Source organism: Myxocyprinus asiaticus, chromosome 46, assembly GCF_019703515.2.
Source record: "Myxocyprinus asiaticus isolate MX2 ecotype Aquarium Trade chromosome 46, UBuf_Myxa_2, whole genome shotgun sequence".
Lineage (NCBI taxonomy): Eukaryota > Metazoa > Chordata > Actinopteri > Cypriniformes > Catostomidae > Myxocyprinus > Myxocyprinus asiaticus.
This window is the reverse complement of record NC_059389.1, coordinates 1,483,952-1,506,862: the sequence shown is the minus strand read 5'-3', so window position 1 is coordinate 1,506,862 and position 22,911 is coordinate 1,483,952. Positions and strand designations below refer to the sequence as shown.

Genomic DNA, 22,911 nt, shown 5'->3' with positions numbered 1-22,911 from the left:
CGCCACACATCTCCAAACGTCTTAAATTTTAAGCTCTAAAAAGGCAAACTCTGCATTAGTTTGTGTTTCTTGTCGTCCAGATTGACTGCTAGTCTGCGATGTTCAGCATGTTAAGGCTAAAACACGGTGGAGCTGAAACCACAAAGCCCAAAGCTCCTGCATGGAGCCACCGCGGCTGTCTGAGCTTATTTGGAGAATTGGCTTTTCATCAGGTTGAATCAAATGCAGGTTTGGGTCGCTGTGCAAGCGAGTGTCGCCGAGACCCCTGCTAGCTCACAATAAAGACCTGTTGAAAAGGCGGCGTAATCCGAACGTTTATTGAATGCTGAGAATGTTTCCTGGAGTCAATTTAAAGCAGATGCTGGTGTCACACACAATTTATGAAGACGCAGAGAAACTCCGCTTCTCGTTCATCATAAAGCTGTACGCTGGATGCGAAATACGCAGTCATTCTTGACTTTGCATAGTAGATTTGCTGTATTTGCAGTATGTGTTTGACCTATTTTTGTTTAACCATGCTACATTAACTGATCAGAGATCTGTGATGATAAACATCAGAGTTGTCGTGTAATCCAGGATTTTTATAAAGGTTGACTTCTGCCCACAGCTACTTGAACTGTGAAAGCAACACTGATCCTTGCATTTGTATCCGCAGGCTAGTCGTGTATCTGTGGTATTGGGCTATTGTTGTTTAATTAGGTGGCTAACGTGATTAGCATTAGCTGCTCTGCCTCTGGAAACAAACTAGTTGGAGTTTCACTACAGAATAAACAGGTTTGATTTTATCTTTCTGTCTCTGTAGTGACAGCAGAGCTGGAGTTTGAGGGCTTGAAATTTAGGAATGGACCCTATTCACAGACTGTGACGCACTAATATTTTCTTTTGCTGATTGAACAATAGAAACGCAAGACTAATATTTGTTGTGTGGTCTGTTTCTGTGACTGTTAGTATGAGTGTGTGCATTGGCATGACAGGATTACTGAGGATAACTGTGCAGTTAATGAAGTGTCTGTGATATTTTGTCTCGAGAAAGGCGTCGTGACCCTTTACCCTGTAGCGGTGATAGTGTAATTATCTGACCAGTGCTAGTCGTGTTGCTGTCACCCACAGCCTTCTCTAAACCCTCATTTAACCCATGCGGGAGCAGAGTGTGCCTGTCCAGCGGTGAGGGTGTGAAAATGTGCTGTTCTGTGTGTGTTAACAGCATGTGACAGTGTTGAAATGCCCCGCAGGAAACCGCTGCAGATACACGGCCTGTCTGGACGAAAACCACAGCGAAATTCCATTACTGAGCTAATGTTGGGGGAATAACTTGTCATGCCACATGGGAGAGGAGGCAGAAACATTCACGCACACGGACACACACAAGATCTACCGTGTACAACATATTGTACTATAATATTGCTGTTTATGCTGCAAAATGCATTCTAGTTTTTATTAATCAATGGCATCATTACATGAGTTAAAAGCAGGGGTGTAAAAAGTACTCAGAAATTATACTTAAGTGAAAGTATGGATACTGAGTACAAATTTTACTCAAAAGTCCAAGTATCTAGCCAAAAACATACTTGTAGGGCTCCAAATAATTGATTGCGACAATCATTTAAAATCTAGTCGCTATTGGCGACTGTCGGGTTGTGTGCGTTCATATGCGGTTTCATCAGATATCATCTTGTGAGTTATTGAATACATCATTAGAGCGCGCACCGTCAGTGTGTCTTGCGGCCACTTTTCACCCGTTCTGTTGTGACGACGTGCTCGCTGCACCGCACGCAACAACAAACCCAGCGCGAGAGAGTCGTGAACAAATGACTCTTTCGAACCGGATCTTTTTAATGAATCACCCGAAAAGAACTGAGTGTTTGAACTCAGGAGCTCAGGTTAGCAGTTTGAATCAGAGTCACTTTCTCAGCGAATCGGCCGTCGGTGAGCTCACAACTGGGAGTGCAGACATTTCAAAATAAGAGTCCCATGTGTATTTCGGGCTTCTTTATAATTGAAAGTCCGGTATTGTGTACTACTTTTGTTTATCTTCTGGTAATTATTGATTGGGATTGGAGTAGCACAATGAACTGCATCTGGGATTTCATTTAATTTGCACTCTTGTAGTCTCTCTGTCTGGGCCATCCGGTAACAGTAAAGAAAGACTAAGGCAATATTTAAAAACAATAATAAAAAAAAAAATTTCACTGACTATGATGATGCATTTCCACCTTATTTAGCAGCGTAAATATAGCAAACTGTGAACAGCTGCTGAGAAAGTGACAGTAAATTTGGCATCTTCTCCCACTTTACTCTCTTAATCCACCGCTCTCTATTTTTTTCCTCTTCTGGAAAGTCATTCAAACGTAATAGTGGATTTTCTCTTTTGCCCTTGGAGCAAATGGGTAAGAGAAAATAATATTTGCTGTGATCTCCCATTCACCGCTGTCGAAGTTTACCCTGCAAACATTTACTTCAGCGTTCCAAAACCCGGAGTGTGAAAAAGGTCTATTGAGGGACTCATACACAACTATTACACAAGGTGCAAACATTCATTGATGCTCAAGAAGACAACAAACTATTATATGCATACTATACTTTATGTAAATATCTGTAATGTAGATTCTGAAGAGCTGTACTAAATAAATGTTTTTTTATCTCTTATATTTGTATAAATTATGAAAGGGGTGTGAACATTTATGAGACAAAAGGGAATGCAAACTTATCTTCTCAACTATATATACGGTTTATTAAACCTCAGTTTAATGAGTTATCAGCTGTCTTTCTATCTGGTTTCTGAACAGCAATCTAAATCGAGCAATTCTGTGATTTGGCGAATAAAAACAGCCATTTGGCTCCTTAATGTTACCGTTTAGGAGCCAATGGCTTCTTAGTCATTTTTTCAGTCTGGAGCCCTGACTTGAGTGAAAGTAAAAAAGTATTCACATTAAATTGTACTTAAGTATTAAAAAAGTACAAAGTAACCTTTTCCCTAGCTAGAAATCAGGAGAGGAGATTGTGTGAGAGAATGTCGCTTTTTTACTGTCTCTGATGTCTGTCATATTTCTCCCTTATTGGCAAAGAATCATGTTTCAATAACATTTTAGCCAAATCTTTTTTTTATGTTCCTGTTGTCCGTAACACGGCAGTTTCCTAGTGGAATGAACACTAACTCAAATCACGAGTAAAACAGCAGATTATCAGTTCATAAACACGTACTTTTCGCTCTGTTTCCCACACAATGCTATCTCATGACATCTAAACACTTTTACTATAGCGCATGACTCATTTTAACATTTGCATTACATAACCAACTACATTTACAAGCTTGTTCGAGTGTGCTCCAATTGCACGGTAGCTCGACTGATAGAGCGTTGGAAATGTGATACAAAGGACCTGAAGAGCCGACGAGTCGACATGTGAGCCGAAAGTGTCATAGTAGCACGACAAAATGACGTGTTTGCTTCAGAAATTGTGTTTTTCATGTCACATTATTATCATTGCTGGTTTTTGTTGTCGTTATTATAATTAATAGTTGCCTAACAACAACAACAACAACAACAACAATAATAATTCAGCAAATAGGGTGTAGAAATTCATAGATATGATTTAAATATGACGGGAAGTGTAGAAATAAATGACATGTACACATTTAATGACAAAAGCCATATGTTTTTTTTATATATATACGTATATATATATTTGCAATGTGAATTTCATTTTTGACTTCATAACTGTCCAATCTGTAGAAGTAGCAGGAGTTTAGAATAAAGTTTAGGACCAAAAAACGTCAGTGTTTCTCACTTTGTGCTCATAGTTTTGAATGAAAGTGTTGAAGTGTCTGGTTGCACCGTTTTTTTTCTTTGGTGCAAAAAGTTCGAACTAGATGCTGCGTGATAAGTTTCCAGCGACAAACAATTTGTCTCTTCATACTGTACGCACAACTACTGCACGACTCAGTGCAATCGCAGCCAATCAGAACATATTTCATGTTTAATAATGGAGTGGGATTTTGGACCAATGAGAGCATGACGTCAGACAGAATTTCCTGTTGCTTGACGTGATTGTACAAATACGCATATACATGGAAGTGTCCACATGCGTGGACATTGCATTTTGACTTCGCTATATGCAATTCATCATTTAATTTCTTTTAAACCGACTGATCTCAGTTCAGGAGACTCTGTGCTGTCAGTAAAGGGTCATATGACAAAACAACATGGCGCTGATCACAGCGAAGTATGTCTTTGGGAGAAATGGCAACATAAGAACATCTGGTAAGAAACTTAATTATGTTTTTACATAGAAACCTGTTTGAGATCAAAAGATTAGAGTCTCTAGTTTCATCTGATATGCCATTTTTAAAATTTGAGTGATTTATCACGAAACGGCACGCTGTTAAACACAATGACCACATACATGGACTATAGGCTCATTTTACTTAAAATATTCACTGTGCATTATCACATTGAGGATTAATGGATGCATCCGAAAGCTGAAAAATGTTGCTTTCAGAGATTTATATGGAGTTAGGATGAAAATAAGGTGCATTTCAAACTGTTCTGAGACCAGTGCAGACAGACAGCACACTGGAGGTTAAGTCATTCACTAAATAGGGAGCAAGGGAGCATCCTATAGCTCTCTATGCAGTTAAGTGCATTCACTCCTAAAATCTGATCAAAAGTTCAGTTTCAGGCTGCAGATGATGTTTGGATCACTCAACATGTTTGACAGACATGTGACAATGATAATCAGTACATAGATTCAGAATTTATAATGTATCATTTTATTTTAACATGATTGGCAGTGATTGGTTGCGTCGCGTCTCACTAGTTTTCAGTGTCTCTAGTCACATGAGTTCCGTTATTGGGACGTTGTGTCAAGTTAAGTTCAGTTTGAAAAACCCGTCTTGAGATCCCTGCATTCTGTTGTGTTCGGTCCAGCTGTATTTGAGTGCAAAAGCGTGTAATCTGAAGGCTGCGCTGCTGCTCGTTGGTTTGACGAGGCGTGTTGTCTGTACAGCTGGAGTTGCGCTGACTGCCCCCTACTGCATCAAGGTGGGACATCAAGCATAAATTACTCCGATGGACGTTATTTAATTAACCACACTAAATTAACACTTTAAATCGACAGCCCTATATAAAACATGTGATGACTGATGTGGGGAAAAAAGGGTTATTTTGCACCTTTTTTTTTTTTTTACACTTCTGTTTTAACAGTTCTAAACAATAGAACAAACAAGGCAAAAATACTGATTAAGAAATGATTTTTTGCAGTGCAGTTGAGCATTGACACATTCTGGTAATATAGAAGCAGTCAGTTCAGCATTGCAGGGTGGTCTGAAAATCTAACAGCTCCCAGTGCGACTCTAGAGTTCTGGAAGTTTCTAGAGAGTTCACAGCCGTGTTTACATTCACTTCATCAGGTTCACACGTTCCTTGTAATTAATCAAGCTAACGCACGCACGCACACTCTCAACTTCATTTGATACATTCTGCGTATACTTAAACTTCACCTCCTCAGCCAACGGCCCCCCTCTCGTTTGACCCCTGACCCCTGCGTGTGGCCCCGTTCTGTCACTCCGAGAGCGCTACACGCTGTGAGGAAGGTGATGATGTCATCAAGAATGCGTGTGGACAGATCTACATGATGTCTAATGTAAGCAGTGCAGTGAGTGTTTTAGCAGCAGGCGTGAATTGCCGTTCCACATCGTAAAAGTTTGAAATGAAACGAGTCTCGCTGGGTCAGTGTGAACGAAGCGATAAGTGCAACTCAAATATTGGGTTTCGGTTTAGTTTGAAGAAGTTATCCCTGTTTAAATGGCTGAATGTCATAAAAACAGGTCCAGGTCACATTTAATCCTGAAATCAAAAGAAAAACAAAATTTTAATTTAAAATGTAAATATTCAGTCCATCGTCAATTGTAAAAATAATTCAAATGGTCCTGATGTGACTCTGGATGGGTTGTTGAATTTTGTCGCACATTCAAGTGGTCTAATGGATATGTACGCATGTTTAATCCATTGTTTCACTCCTAAATGCTTTTTTTCTCTCTCCTTAGGCTTTTGGAAATGCCAAAACTGCCCATAATAACAATTCCAGCCGCTTCGGCAAGTTCATCCAAGTCAACTACCAGAAGAGTGGAACTGTGAGAGGGTAAAACAGACTCTGTGAGGCAGTAAAAGATTTGATTCAGGAGTGATTTGTAATGTCATTTTAACCCTTTTGCACTGATTGTTGATTTCAGAGCTTATGTGGAGAAATATCTTTTGGAAAAATCTCGACTGGTTTATCAAGAGCACAATGAAAGGTATGTCAAATCAAATGGCAACACTTTACAATAAGGTTGTATTTGTTAACATTAGTAATTGCGTTATGAACTAACATGAACTAACATGACACGATTGTTAATGTATAAATGAACCAAAACCAAGATTAATAAATGCTCTACAAATATTGTTCATTGTAAGTTCATGAAGCCTAATACAAATACAACTTTATTGTAAAATGTTACCAATTAAATTATGTACTCGTATACTGTATGTTAGACATGTGGTCAGCCGGTATTTAAAAGACGTGTTTGATTCTATTATATAGCTTAAACACAAAATTGCAAGAAATTGAGTCATGTTTGTGAGTTTATATCTTGCATTTGCAACAATTTCAAAATTGCAACTTTATTTCTCTAACTTGTGACTTTTAATCATATAATTGCAGTCGCAACTACAGTTGTGCTCAAAAGTTTGCATACCCTTGGAGAATGACCCCTGTTCAAAAGTCTGCATACCCTTAGTTCTTAATACTGTGTATTGCCCCCTTTAGCATCAATGACAGCGTGCAGTCTTTTGTAATAGTTGTCTATGAGGCCCCAAATTCTTGCAGGTGGTATAGCTGCCCATTCGTCTTGGCAAAATGCCTCCAGGTCATGCAAAGTCTTTGGTCGTCTTGCATGAACCGCACGTTTGAGATGTCCCTAGAGTGGCTCGATGATATTAAGGTCAGGAGACTGTGATGGCCACTCCAGAACCTTCACCTTTTTCTGCTGTAACCACTGGAGGGTCAACTTGGCCTTGTGCTTAGGGTCATTGTCGTGCTGGAAAGTCCAAGAGCGTCCCATGCGCAGCTTTCGTGCAGAAGAATGCAAATTGTCTGCCAGTATTTTCTGATAACATGCTGCATTCATCTTGCCATCAATTTTCACAAGATTCCCCGAGACTTTAGAGCTCACACACCCCCAAAACATCAGTGAGCCACCACCATGCTTCACAGTGGGGATGGTATTCTTTTCACTATAGGCCTTGTTGACCCCTCTCCAAACATAGCGCTTATGGTTGTGACCATAAAGCCCTATTTTGGTCTCGTCACTCCAAATTACAGTGTGCCAGAAGCTGTGAGGTGTGTCAAGGTGTTGTCGGGCATATTGTAAGCGGGCTTTTTTGTGGCATTGGCACAGTAAAGGCTTCTTTCTGGCAACTCGACCATGCAGCTCATTTTTGTTCAAGTATCGTCGTATTGTGCTCCTTGAAACAATCACACCGTCTTTTTCCAGAGCAGCCTGTGTTTCTCCTGAGGTTACCTGTGGGTTTTTCTTTGTATCCCGAACAATTCTTCTGGCAGTTGTGGCTGAAATCTTTCTTGGTCTACCTGACCTTGGCTTGGTATCAAGAGATCCCAGAATTTTCCACTTCTTAATAAGTGATTGAACAGTACTGACTGGCATTTTCAAGGCTTTGGATATCTTTTTATATCCTTTTCCATCTTTATAAAGTTCCATTACCTTGTTACGCAGGTCTTTTGACAGTTCTTTTCTGCTCCCCATGGCTCAGTATCTAGCCTGCTCAGTGCATCCATGTGAGAGCTAACAAACTCATTGACTGTTTATACACAGACACTAATTGCAATTTAAAAAGCCACAGGTGTGGGAAATTAACCTTTAATTGCCATTTAAACCTGTGTGTGTCACCTTGTGTGTCTGTAACAAGGCCAAACATTCAAGGGTGTGTAAACTTTTGATCAGGGCCATTTGGGTGATTTCTGCTAGTATTATGATTTAAAAAGGAGCCAAACAACTATGTGATGATAAATGGCTTCATATGATCACTATCCTTAAATAAAAGACAGGTTTTTTTGCATGATCAGTCATATTTTCAAAATCAATGCCAAAATTTCACCATTTCTGCCAGGATATGCAAACGTTTGAGCGCAACTGTATGTTTCTCAGAATTGCAGCTTTATTTCTCGTAATTGTGACTTATATAGAATAATTGCAAGTATCTCGCAATTGCAACATTTTTCTCCTAATTACGAGATACAAACTCGCAATTGTGAGTTAATATTTTGCTTATTTTTTGTTAATATCGCCAACCTGCCTGTTTCTGTACAGTAAAAGCATCCAATAACTAGGCTTTTCAAGTTCCAAAAACAAAAAACAAAAAAGCACCATAAAAGTAGTCCATATGACTTGTACGCTCTATCTTGTGCACGTGGATGCATTTACATTAGGTTCGTTGATGCTTTATGATCTTTCTCTCACAGGAACTATCATGTGTTTTATTATCTGTTGGCTGGAGCGAGTGAAGAAGAGAAAAAATCATTCCACCTGCTCAAACCAGAGGAGTATCATTACCTGAATCAGGTACAGCTGTTAAACCCGCCTCAACTGTGATATTAATAAAGTTACATGATTGAGGAGTGTGGGTGTGTAAAATATAACACATAACCATCTCTTTGTTCATTCAATCAATCCTGTTTTGGCTCTCAACAATTCTAAAATGAACAGAACAGTAAAATCCTCTTCTAAGCTCATTTTCACTGAAAGATACATCTCATAATCCCTGGCAACACAAAGAGCTGGATGATGCTGATGAGGCTGTTGCCGGGTGCCACTGTTGCCGTGGTGACAGTCGTCAGCATCGGTGGAGGCGATATCAGAGTGAACAGACCGCCTGTCGACTGCAGTCTGTTAACACACACACACACCAAATACAGTCTGTGTGTGACTGTCACCTGAGTGAAACGGCATCAGCGTGTTAGTGCTGAATACGTGTGCCAGCTTTGTGCCGAGGATTTGACATGGCGCTCTGTACCGCGCTGTAGAACGTCCTGTTAACAACAGCACCATGATCTTTCTACGCTTGGATTCTCTAAAGGAGTTTGGACTAGATATGTGTAGAAACTTACAGACATAATTTTATAAGGAAATCTATTATAGATTGTGTGTGTGTGTGTGTGCGCATGCATGTGTGCGTGTGCGTGCATTTACTAGGGGTGTTAAAGTGCATCCAACTAACAACAAAAACATGGATACTTATTGACAAATACAAGTTTTTTAATAGCAGATACAGATGTCTATAGAGCAGACCAAAATGATGCTTATATATACTGTATAATTCAATTTAATGATAACAAATGTACAGGTATGCACAAATAAATTGCTGAATTTAAATTAAATGTATTAATTTATTTCTAAAAATTCTTATTCAAAAAGTATTTGAGAACCATAAATGTGCAATATCTATTAAAGGATGTTAGTAGATTTTGGAACCAATTTCATCGATATTTCTGAATATACAGTATGTCCAAATATTGGCCTGGTTGAGATATCGGTCTATTATTGAACTAAATCCATTGAATATTGAATTTAATAGTTGATTATATTAACTATAACAATCCTCAATGTATTACATGTTACTCAAAATACAAACTTTTCTTGTTTTTAGATGTAAAAATGTATCAAATCCAGATCTACTTCCTGACACATATTAATTCGGTTTTCCTACCAGTTCAGTTTTTCTCAAAATAATTATGAATTGTACCAAACTAATCAAATCGAAACAAACTGAACTGAATCGGTACCAAATGTCAGATTTCATGATGTATTTAGTAAAGAGTTGTAATTGAATCAAATATTTTGCTGAGCAAATTTTAACACCCCTAGTCTTTACAGTAACAGTGTGTTTTATTCAGTGTATTTGTAACATTCATACGGTGTGTGTCTTTGTACGTGAGTTCAATATTCAGGCCAAATTTGTCTCGAGAACTGAGCTACTATAAATCTGATGAAACCTCCCTTTGGGGACATTCACGGATGTCCTTAATTGAGCACAACTGTCTGGTTCCGGATTTAAAATCCCATATTTCTATAGGGGAATTGATTATTAGTGACAACTTATAAACCTTTATATACAGACCTACCCTGAGCTCTGAGGTTGTAAATCGATGATATATGCTTCTGTTGAAGCCATCAGTCCACATTAATTCAACTTAGCTACACTATTGTAGAAGAGCTAAACTACTCATGATCCTGAAGAGGAATCCATCAATCAGAGAATTGCGGTGAACAAAGTGCGCCAAAAGAGCTCTGCAGCTCCGCCCACTCCCATGATGCACTGTGAATGATGCAATCGAGTCGATCACCATATACACTCAAACTACTTATGTATTTGTATATACATGATGGCCCGCCCAAAAAAACAGGGCCACTATGTTTGATAGCTCCGAGGTTGTTAATCAATGGTATATGCTTCTGTTGAAGCCATCAGTCTACATTATTTCAACTTTATTTAAAAAAAAAAAATTTTTATAGTGAATTCCTGGTGAAGAACTACACTACCCATAATCCTGAAGAGAAATCCACCAATCAGAGAATCATGACGAACAAAGTGCGCCAAAAGAGCTCTGCAGCTCCGCCCACTCCCATGATGCACTGTGAATGATGCAATTTAGTTGATCTCCCTACACTCTCAAATTACTGATATATTTTTATATACAGGGTGGCCCAAAAAAACAAACAAACGGGGCCACGTTTGATTGCTCATATCTTAAAAATGCATAAAGGCGTTTACACGATTTTTGGCATACTTTCGCGACTTTTTGTAAACAACAAAATGACGTGACGCCTAAGTTTGCTGCCATTAAAAACTTTGCAGAACTATTTACTTATTTATTTTTAGCGAGTTGTTGTTAACAATGACATTACAGTGTTGTTTACAAATGTCGTAGAAGTACGCTAAAACTAGTGCAATTAGATATAAGCAATCAAACGAAGTGGCCCCCCCCTTTTTGGGGGGTGGGGGGGTGGGGGCACCCTGTATATATGAATAATTTGCAAAAAAATTTAAATATATTATTTCTATACTTATAGTCTATTAACGATAACGTTTAAATCTCTAAAGACTGATCAACTGTGAGATCGATGGTATATGCTTCTGGTGAAGACATCAGTTTACGTTATTTCAACTTTTTAAAAATTGTGTTCTCCTGAAGAGAAATCCACCAATCAGAGAGTCCGGTCAAACAAAGTGCACCAAAAGAGCTCTGCTGCTCCGCCCACACCTATGATGCACTGTAAAGCTGCTTTGAAACAGTGTGTGTTGTGAATGGCGCTATACAAATAAAAATGACTTGACTTGAAACTACTTATACATTTGTATATATCTGAATATTTTGCAATTACATATATTATTTCTTTACTTTTAATCAACAACTTTAAATCAATAGTTTTATATTTTTCCATTGTTTTCAATTCAATTACATCATTCAATAATGCTTCATGGGATTGTCGTCATAAAAGACGTTAAGTAAACGGTCTTATATTTTTGTCTTTTTGTCCGATTTTCAAATACTTTTGGGCTTCGAATCAAAGTTTGTAATGTTTTAATTCACCTCAGAGCTGGTTGGTTTGGTTCATAGCGCACAACTCTTTTATGAAGGATTTTATTAAATCTCTATGGGGAAAAATGAATGTGAAAAATACTTCTGGAGTGTGTTTGTGTTTGTGTGTCGCTCTTAACTCATCTACCTGCTTTCCAGATAACAAAGACAGTCTACAGACAGTCTCAGCACTGGGGAAATTACTATGAAACTGAGCTGGTCAGTATCATATGTTTGTGTTGTATGTGTGTAGAGCTTTTCGACCTCCCCTGCACCCCATCGCACTTTTGTTTGGTTTGTGTGCCTCATCGGTCGCTGACGGCGCAGTAAATCTTCTCTCTGCTTGTGTGGTGTTCTGGGTAAATGACCAAACCTAATTAGCAGCGGTTAATCAAGCGCTTTATGGAAGACAATCTATTTAAGGCCTTAATTTACTCTAGGATCTACAGACACACAGAGAAACATACACCAGAAAATATTAGATGTGCAGCAACAATTTACGCTTGATCTGCTGCTGGTCGGTGTTTGGCTTAAGTGTTGGTGGTTTGGTGGTTTTGTTTGTGTTTTCGCTTGGCTTCAATATGCAGGAAGTCACATGCAGGTGTTAATAATTGCTCACACGCACTGCAGTTTCTCACAAACGTTTATTAGTATCTATTATCCATTATAAGCGGTAAGTAAAACTACAGGTTTCTGTCTCAAATGGTTATTTGTATGAGTTCATGCTGGTCTGTGTTTTAATGACCTTACAAGTTTAATTTTAAACATTTGCTGCTTCCATTTGTTTTGGTTTTGTCTTTCTTTTAAAGGAATGGTTTACCCAAAAATGAAAGTTATCATCATGACGCTGATGACAGAAATTTCAGTTGTGTAATTGGGTTCACATTTTGAGGCTTCTATGTAGGCCATTGAAAGAGGAAATCTTGAGTTCTGGCTCGTCTAGGTCTAAATATCAGACTAAATTGTGACTACATTAACCTTTCTATGCTTTATCAAAGGAATAGTTCTCTCAAAACACCAACGTTACTGACCTGCATAAAAAAATCCTGTTATATTTGTCTTAAAAAGTCAGCGATACAACAGCGTTCAAGAGCTGCTACGATTGAGGTTTTGTATCTGCAAAGTGAGGGAGTTTTCTGGGTTTATTAAAACAGTGTTTGTCTTTGCTCATGCAGGACTGTTTCAAGGTTGAAGGGGAAGATTTGAAGCATGACTTCGAGCGGCTCCAGTTGGCGATGGAGATGGTGGGATTCCTTCCTGCCACGAGAAAACAGTAAGTTGCCGCCGAGAAACCCTGAGAGATCCAGAACTAGTGTGCTCTGGAGATGCACTGAATTAAAAGTGCTGTATGTGGTTTTATTATGGTACAGCATGTGCATTCAATGAGCACTTTATTAGGAAGACAACGGCCCTAATAAAGTGCCCAATGTGGTCTTCTGCTGTTGTAGCCCCTCCGCCTCAAGGTTCGACGTGTTGTGCATTCTGAGAAGCTATTCTGCTCACTACAGCTGCACTACAGTAGAGCGGTTATCTGAGTTACCGTAGACTTTGTCAGCTCAAACCAGTCTGGCCATTCTCCGTTGACCTCTCTCATCAACATGAGGTTTCCATCCGCAGAACTGCCGCTCACTGGGTGTTTTTTGTTTTTGCCACCATTCTCTATACACACTAGAGACTGTTGGGCGTGATAATCCCAGGACATCAGCAGTTACAGAAATGCTCAAACCAGCCCAACTGGCACCAAAATCGATGATGCTTTGTCGCCAATCAGAAATGCTCTTTGTCTATCATAATGTGCGCTCATGTTTGCTGACAACGTATTGGCTGACATGTCTTCAGAGGGCAGGGTTTCAGAGAGGGACATGGCTAATTCAGTGGCTAAGATTGGCCAAAGTTTAATTACAGAACCTTTAATTACAAAGGAGTAGTTTGTAATTGGTTGTGTATATTTTTTTTACCATTAGCGATTGTTTTCAAACATGTTTCCCAAACACTCCCACTGCCCCACCCCCGTCTTCCATTGGTCAAACAAACAGATAGTCCCACCCCAAACGCACACCATTGGTTGAGTCAAGCTGACATTTTGTACCACTCAAACAAACAGATGAAAGTTTTGAAAGCATCACAGTCTCAGTATTTACACTCTTCAGAAAGTCAAACTATCAATGGATTACTGATAGTGACTCATTAAACTGAGGTATAAGAAAGTATTTGAACATTTGTGGTTCTCCGTAAAATGACTAAGCATAATCAATCATTCAAACATGTCTTGCTCTCTGTAGAATCTTCACATTACTGTCTGCTATTCTTCACCTGGGGAACATTCGCTACAAAAAGAAAACGTACAGAGACGACTCCATCAATATCTGTAACCCAGAGGTGCTTCCGATCGTTTCTGAACTGCTGGAGGTGAGACGAAATATATGACTTCTTCACAAAACCTGCTATAGATCTTTTCCATATATAGCATATATAGAATTTCATTCACTTGAACCAAGAAAACAGTACGTAGTAATAAACAGCACTATTTGATGGGCTGGTTATTAATACAGATTTCCCGATTCGATTCGGATTCACAAGCCTTCGATTCGATGTCGATTTGGGTATATTTCAGTTATAATGTCCATTTTGCTTACATGTGAAAGAAATTGTCTCTCAGCTAATGCTGTTAATTATACAGGGGACCTTCTAACTAGGTACATTACGAATTTATATTTTATTTGTTTTTCATCATTTTGGTCACGGTTGATCTTTTTTAAAAATGTTGCATATTATATTTTTTGACATGTTTATTGTTTAATGCATAATTTAAGTATTTAAATTGATCTGTTGAATACTTACAAAAAATCGGTACTGTCCCGAATTTGGAATGCCCAATTCCCAATGCGCTCTAAGTCCTCGTGGTGGCGTAGTGACTCGACTCAAACCGGGTGGCGGAGGACGAATCTCATTTGCCTCTGCGTCTGAGACCGTCAATCCGCGCATCTTATCATGTGACTTGTTGAGCGCGTTACCGCGGAGACGCAGCACATGTGGAGGCTTCATGCTATTCTCCACAGCATCCACGCACAACTCACCACGCACCCCACCGAGAGCGAGAACCACATTATAGCAACCACGAGGAGGTTACCCCATGTGACTCTACCCTCCCTAGCAACCGGGCCAATTTGGTTGCTTAGGAGACCTGGCTGGAGTCACTCAGCACGCCCTGGATTCGAACTCGTGACTCCAGGAGTGGTAGTCAGCGTCTTTACTCGCTGAGCTACCCAGAGCCCCCGGTACTGTCTCTTTAAGATAACTGGCGGGTACGTAAAGTGCATCTGTGAAAAAGCGCATATTAACGAGAGAGGAAATCAAATGAAAAGAATAATTTTTATTGACAGATGGATTGCGTGGATTGTGAGAGTTGTGCAAGTAGTTAAAGAATGATCTTGTGATTTAAGAATCAATATCGAGTTAGTTCAAATGAAAATCGCGGTGCATCAGAAAATCGTTTTTTTTTTTTTTTTTTTTTAAACCCAGTCCTACTATTTGCCTATATATATATATATATATAAATATAATTTTTTTTTATTTTTATTTTTTTATTTTTTTACTAAAACATTTTAATATTTGAAAAATGTCAGAGATTTTCAGGCACTTTTTTGAGTAATGACGCAAATTAATCATTGAATCAATTAATAAAAGACTGTGTAAACTGATTCATGGAAATGAATCAACCTTACCAACTTAAACGCCATTGCTACTGAAGTTTCAATCGAATACGCTATTAAAAACATCAATGAGTCGCAAGACAAAGAATGATTGTTAACCTAATCTAATGACGCGCTCTTTTGGAAACATCATATCAAAATAAAAAGCGCATTCAAATCATTGTAATATTCACAATGTTGCTTTATTTTATATCGTCAACAAAATCATTGAAAATATGTTGTGTATATTGGATATCTCCCGCTTTCTACAATCTAGCATTGATGTGCGGCAATATTTTTTGTTGGTTGCTTGGTTTCCATTTTTGACGTTATGTCGGGCAGCTCCGCCCACAGTGAATTCTGATTGGTCCAAAATGTTGCCTTCTACATCCCAATATTTTCACTAATTTTATACTGTAATCTCGATGTGTTGTGTCAGATTATGACACCTTTTACTTGTTAAATAAACCATCTGGATGATCTGAACACGCGGTTTATTATTCTGATGAACACATCTGTTGAGTGTCATCCAACACTGCACTGTAGTTTCAACACACACAGTTTGATACTCGAGCTCAATCATTTAAATCATTTGGCAATAACAAGTTTCTTTAAGAGCTTTTGGACTCTTCAAAGTTCAGATTTTTCTTTTTACGTGCTATATGATTTAATGAGGTTTGCTTTCCCCACAATCACAAAGAAATCCTGTTTTCTGTATTCTTTTAGTTGGTTATGGTAATATTAGCGAAAGAACCCAAATGCACAGGATCACCACAGTAAAACACGTGAGTTTATGTAATATTATGGGATGAAACGGACGTTTGTATGCGTTTGAGGCATTTATAGACAAACACTTAGGATAACGTCTCTTGGCATCTGCCGGTGGTTTTTGCGAAAGCGCCATGTGCCAAACTGTTTGTTTTACATCTCAACATTTATTCAGTAATGCAAAACATACTGTCCAAACAGATTTTATGTTTCAGTTGTTTTACAGAGTCAGTTTCTAACTGGCAAAAACTAACAAAAACAAAAAACTTTTTGAAAGAGGTCTTTGTCAATAATCAGATATATGAGCATTACTTCAAAACCATTAATTCTGTCTTTGTGTTTTTTTGTTTTTTTTTTACAAACAGGTTAAAGAGGAAATGCTTTTTGAAGCTCTGACCACACGGAAGACGGTAACCGTGGGAGAGAGATTGATCGTGCCGTACAAACTAGCTGAGGTAAGAAAGTATGTTCAGTGCAGGTGTTTTAAACCTTACAAGTGTCCACTAACCCCCTCATTCAAATCTTCAGATGTTTAATGAACTTCATTAATGCTGCTGTGGTAACAGGATACTGACCAATGAGAATCACTTGATCTTACAAGTCGTTTGTACTAAGTTTTATAAAATCCTGAATATGTTGAAAGTGTAATATAAAACAAGGTAAGAGTATAAATAGACATACAAATAATAGGACATATAACAGAATGGTGTATGTGTATGTGCAAGGTATGTACAGTTATTGAATTAAATATGTGAATTTACATATGCACATGAGATATGTATGTACATTATTGCACTATGGGGGAGTCCTGAGGCAGTTTAATTGTTTGTGTGGAAAATGGCCTGAGGCTAAAAACTAATCAGGTAGAATCTAAAGTTCTGAAACCTTTTAGAATCATGAAAAATCTAGAATTCATCAATGTTCTAGAATCAGGAAGAATCTAGAATTCTTCAGTGTTCTTGAATAAGGGAGAATCTAAAGTTCTGACACAATCTAGAATTAGGAAGAATCTAGAATTCTTCAACATTCTTGAATAAGGTAGAATCTAAAGTTCTGAAATATTCTAGAATTATGGAGAATCTAAAATTATTCAATGTTCTTGAATAAGGTAAAATCTAAAATTCTGAAACATTGTAGAATCATGGAAAATCTAGAATTCTTCAACGTTCTTGAATAAGGGAGAATCTAAAGTTCTGAAATATTCTAGAATTATGGAGAATCTAGAATTATTTAGCGTTCTTGAATCAGGTAGATTTTAAAATTCTGAAACATTGTAGAATTATGGAAAATCTAGAATTCTTCAATGTTCTTGAATAAGGTAGAATCTAAAGTTCTGAAATATTCTAGAATTATGGAGAATCTAGAATTATTTAGCGTTCTTGAATCAGGTAGATTTTAAAATTCTGAAACATTGTAGAATTATGGAAAATCTAGAATTCTTCAATGTTCTTGAATAAGGTAGAATCTAAAGTTCTGAAATATTCTAGAATTATGGAGAATCTAGAATTATTTAGCGTTCTTGAATCAGGTAGATTTTAAAATTCTGAAACATTGTAGAATTATGGAAAATCTAGAATTCTTCAATGTTCTTGAATAAGGTAGAATCTAAAGTTCTGAAATATTCTAGAATTATGGAGAATCTAGAATTCTTCAATGTTCTTGAATAAGGTAGAATCTAAAATTCTGAAACATTGTAGAATTATGGAAAATCTAGAATTCTTCAACGTTCTTGAATAAGGTAGAATCTAAAGTTCTGAAATATTCTAGAATTATGGAGAATCTAGAATTCTTCAACGTTCTTGAATAAGGTAGAATCTAAAGTTCTGAAATATTCTAGAATTATGGAGAATCTAGAATTATTCAGCGTTCTTGAATCAGGTAGAATGTAAAGTTCTGAAACATTGTAGAATTATGGAAAATCTAGAATTCTTCAATGTTCTTGAATAAGGTAGAATCTAAAATTCTGAAACATTGTAGAATTATGGAAAATCTAGAATTCTTCAACGTTCTTGAATAAGGTAGAATCTAAAGTTCTGAAATATTCTAGAATTATGGAGAATCTAGAATTCTTCAACGTTCTTGAATCAGGTAGAATGTAAAGTTCTGAAACATTGTAGAATTATGGAGAATCTAGAATTATTCAGCGTTCTTGAATCAGGTAGAATGTAAAGTTCTGAAACATTGTAGAATTATGGAGAATCTAGAATTCTTCAGCGTTCTTGAATCAGGTAGAATGTAAAGTTCTGAAATATTCTAGAATTATGGAGAATCTAGAATTCTTCAACGTTCTTGAATAAGGTAGAATCTAAAGTTCTGAAATATTCTAGAATTATGGAGAATCTAGAATTCTTCAGCGTTCTTGAATCAGGTAGAATGTAAAGTTCTGAAATATTTAGACCCAGGAATTGCACTGTCACTACATAAATGTCAAAGTCTCATATGTGTATTAATTATGTTTCACTGTGCTGTGCGCTTTTCTTTTATGATCAGATTTATCAAACCAACAGCTATTTCTCATCTTCACACTTTCTGACTCGCTGTTATTTTACTCATAAAGGCAAATGCTAAAGGTTTCCCACTCAAACTGTGTGTGTTTGTAATGACGCACATACTCAGTGGTTTGTCTGAAACCGCAGTGGTTCTGAAAGTTTGATAGTTTCCAGACTTCATAAACTTTGACTGGATCCACACACACCCACACACTCACTACAGCTCATAAAACTATTGTGCTCTCCAGTCATGTACCTGTAGAAAGGCTTGTGTGGTCTCCACCAAAAGGCACATTAAATGCTTCTCTATATGTTAATTGAACGCTGTGCAGGTGTTTTCCGCAGTCGTAATGATGAATGATTTAATTCTTCACAAGAGGTGCCCCGTTTCCGAGTCAAAATGTATCTCAGCATTTAAATGTTAGTGTCGTGAATAATGAATCACACAAAGGGGCTTACGTAATGTTTGTGAAGGAGTCCCTCCTCCAGAATTTTGCTAAAAATAAATAGAAATCAATAACGCAGGACACGTCCTTTAAGTTGTGAAATTTTAAATAATATCAAGCTATAGAAAGTCAGATATTTTTCACCAGGAGTGTTGATTATTCATGTTTTTGAGATGTTAATCAGAAATTAGCATAATTAATTCAGATTTAAAGTAATGTCCAGAATCATCCAATCACTGTCAATCATGTTAAAATAAAATGATACATTATAAATTCTGAATCTATGTACTGATTATCATTATCACATGTCTGTCAAACATGTTGTTTGGTCACATGATTCTGTCTGTCGAAAGTTTAACCCTTTACTGACAGCACAGAGTCTCCTGAACTGAGATCAGTCAGTTTAAATTAAATTAAATTATAGCAAGTCCAAAATACAACGTCTATGCATGTGTACATGTGGTCGCATGAGGTTAATATCTTATGCCTTTTTGCTTTTCAAGTAAATGTATCTTGTTTTAAGGATGTTTAGATGTTTCTACCGGAAAATACGAGAAAATTACTTTTTTTGCAGTGCATCTGTCTGTCCAAATATACGTGACACAATGCATAATCAAATATTTGAAGGAAGGACGTCATATACACACTTGTTTAAATATACGTCGCACGCAACCTGTCTTACAGAGCACGCCCAAAATGCAGAGGCCAATTGTGGTCCTATTAACATATGCATGCTGGTACGCTTTCAGATGGACTAAAGCGTTTACGTTGCATTTTAAAAAGACAAATGATTGTTTTAGTCCAACTGAAAGTGAATGTTTAAAGTGCATGATTAATGTCTATTTCAGACACTTAGAATGCATGTACAGTGACATATGGCCTACCGACTCGACTGAAATGGATTCACAGCATTTCGTACAAGATGCTGTAATCTTTACCGGCACAGGATCACGCAGTCCGAACAATCTTTCTGAATATTGCTAAACACATGCAGGCTGCATAACTCTTGAGCTGTATAAACATACACAAACTCCGCTCTAACGCATCAACACGTTGCTTTTAAATCCGTAAGCTTCGGCGAGATTGTCCTTGGGTCTCTCAACAACCAATCATGTTCACTCCCTTCCCGCAGGCCCAGCGACACGTGTCCGATTTCTCATTTGACTTTTCTTACAGGATGTCAGAGCAGCTTTCATCGTCACTGACTGTGGAGAGTATTTTATATATTTTGGCTCGGTCGCATTCAGTAAGTACCGTTCTTGGCAGCCGTTCAAGGTTTATGGGCTTAAACGTGCTGAAGGTGATTTGTGTGGCGGTACAAGTTTAAACCAGTTGGCAGAAAACAGAGAGAGGGAGAGAAAGACATGCTTGGTAGAGCGCAAATTAACCGCACTTTAATAAAGCTGCCATCGAGACTGAAGTGCCGTACTGTTGATTGTTTAGGAAAATTCAAGGATAAAAACACAAAACCAGGATTTAAAACAGTTTAAAGCAGTTTATTGTGAAAACAGCTGTCAAGTAAAAAAAAGCACACCAAAGTAGTCCAAAAGTGATACCTCCACCTGAAAATAAGCCAGAATATTCTTTTATTGACATTTCGTCAGGTTATGTTCATTTTCAGCTTACATTGTGAGATATCTGTATTTTGAAGATCATATTTGATGATATTAATTCTGTACATTAATCCTGTTATCTTGGGCTCCAGGATGTCAGGTGTGTCTGACTCACAGGAAGTCATATATTAGTGGAAATAAGGGACATTTTTGTGCGTGACACAGTGACCACAGTTTCCCCTAAAATGAGACTACAAGAAACCCGACAAACAGGAAACACACGTACAAATTCGATTTCTTTCTTGCATGCGTTCTCCTGCATAAACTTGATGCATCACTTTGAAATTGTAGTATTATGTAATGTTTTCGTCTGCGAGGCTGCGAACTCTTCCGCTGTTTTTATTTTCCTCACGGTTTTTTTCTTTTCTTTTATCTTTTCTTCAGTAAGCTCAAGCAGATGTGAGATTTTGGCTGCTCTCCAGAAACAAACAGGTGTGTGTGTGTGTTTTGCAAAAAAAGATATTCATGGAAAACACACACACACTCACACACTAATGTGAATCTTATGGAGAAATTATACTTGCTTGCTGCTTTATATATACTGTATATAAAAAGTCATATACCTTAGCAACCATATTCCAGTGAACATGCTAAAATTATTTTCGAACACCTTAACTACATAGCAGTGCGCTTAACCCCGTGCGACCCCGCAGCCTCATGTGAGGACTCGCTATTTTGGATTCACTATACGCAACGCATCATTTAAATTAATTTAAACCTATTGCATACTGTTCAGGACACTCTAAGGAGTAAAACTTCTGACTCGCAGAGTCTTCTGTGGGCGCAGCGCCAACAAAAGTGCCTCTGGTAAGAAACCTCTTCAAACGTTTTCACTGAAACCTGTTTGGTTGTAAAGGGTCTCTTGCGTCTCTAGTTTCGTTTGATATGCTGCTTTCAATATCTCGTTCATTTTACACGCTTTGGCACACTGATAAACATGATGTACTCGGATGAGAGCTGTGGAGCGGTTTTCTGACAGATGTTCCAATGAATATATTATATATTATATTCATTAACATTAATAAATGCATTCCTCGAGGGGCCTGGGTAGCTCAGTGGTAAAGACGCTGGCTACCACCCCTGGAGTTCGCTAGTTCGAATCCAGGGTGTGCTGAGTGACTGAGTGCTTGTTTATTAGGTGCTACTAGTTACAAATTAAAAAAATGTAAATGGAAAATGCACACAGACGTCACGCTCGGGCCTCAGGATGTTAAACTATGAACATTATCAATCACATAGCAACTAGGGTTGCCAACTGTCTTATTAGCCGGGACGATGTCCCGTATTTTGACGACAAAACGCTCAACAGCCATTGGACACCGCTGTCCTGTATTGAAGCCTAAAAATGCTAATTAGCAACTGCATAGTGCAATGCCCTGAAAACATTCCGAACACCTTAGCAACCACAAAGCAACATGTTAAAACCATTCCAAACACGCTTAAATAACACACTCTGGACCAGAGGTCGACCGATAGTGGATTTTGCCGATACAGATAACTAAGTTGGTGGGAAAGGCCAGTTAATTGATTAATCGGCCAATAGTTTTCAAAATCAATTTATAGAATATTAAAAACATTTCTTATTCTTTCTTTACCAAGGCGCGTAAAGGTAAGCAGTCCAAAATGATTAAAAACCCAGATGCAGAAACACACCAGGGACTCTTATTTTGAAATGACAGAAATACTATCGTCAGTAGATTTTTGTCGATAACCGATTAGTTCCAAAAAGCAACTATCGGCACCGATTAATCGGTAAAACCGATATATCGGTCTTCCTCTACTCTGAACACTGTAGCAACCACATAGCAAACACTCAGAACTCTTCAGTCAATCGCATAGCAACTAATAGTGCCAAATGTCCTGTATAAGCCGGGACGCCCCGTATTTTGGCCGAAATTATGAAGTCCCGTACAGGATGTCTCTTGGCCGGTATTTCAGCAGCGAAGCGCTCAAAAGCCATCGGACGGCTCCGTCATGTATTTCAGTCAAGTAATTTTTATTTGTATAGCGCTTTTCACAACACACATCATTTCAAAGCAGCTTTACAGGAAATCATGCTGTAACAGAAAAGAAAGCTGTAATAATAGTGAGGTTTAATAAAAAGACATGATTGTAAATTGTGCCTTAAAATATAAAACTAATATTTGTATTTAGACCCCCAGTGAGCAAGCCGAAGGTGACTGTGGTAAGGAAAACAAAACTCTGTAAGATGTTGGTTAATGGAGAAAAATAAGCTTGGGAGAAACCGCACTTTAGCAACCGCATAGCA

At 37.9% G+C, this 22,911-nt stretch overlaps 1 protein-coding gene across 8 annotated transcripts in view; it reads left to right on the top strand.

Annotated features, from left to right (window-relative positions):
* Positions 1 to 22,911, top strand: part of myo9ab (myosin IXAb) — a 130,940-nt gene that overhangs the window by 57,896 nt on the left and 50,133 nt on the right. For 7 of the 8 annotated variants that reach the window (XR_007896254.1, XR_007896253.1, XR_007896252.1 and 4 more), the window contains exons 3-9: positions 6,044 to 6,138; positions 6,230 to 6,292; positions 8,518 to 8,617; positions 11,794 to 11,853; positions 12,810 to 12,907; positions 13,917 to 14,043; positions 16,460 to 16,549. Coding sequence is in view for 5 of the 8 variants with exons in the window: in XM_051689089.1 (XP_051545049.1) it covers positions 6,044 to 6,138; positions 6,230 to 6,292; positions 8,518 to 8,617; positions 11,794 to 11,853; positions 12,810 to 12,907; positions 13,917 to 14,043; positions 16,460 to 16,549 (633 nt within the window). In the remaining 3 variants the exon portion in view is untranslated. The remainder of the gene's footprint in view (positions 1 to 6,043; positions 6,139 to 6,229; positions 6,293 to 8,517; positions 8,618 to 11,793; positions 11,854 to 12,809; positions 12,908 to 13,916; positions 14,044 to 16,459; positions 16,550 to 22,911) is intronic. The other variant, XM_051689088.1, reaches the window with a different exon arrangement.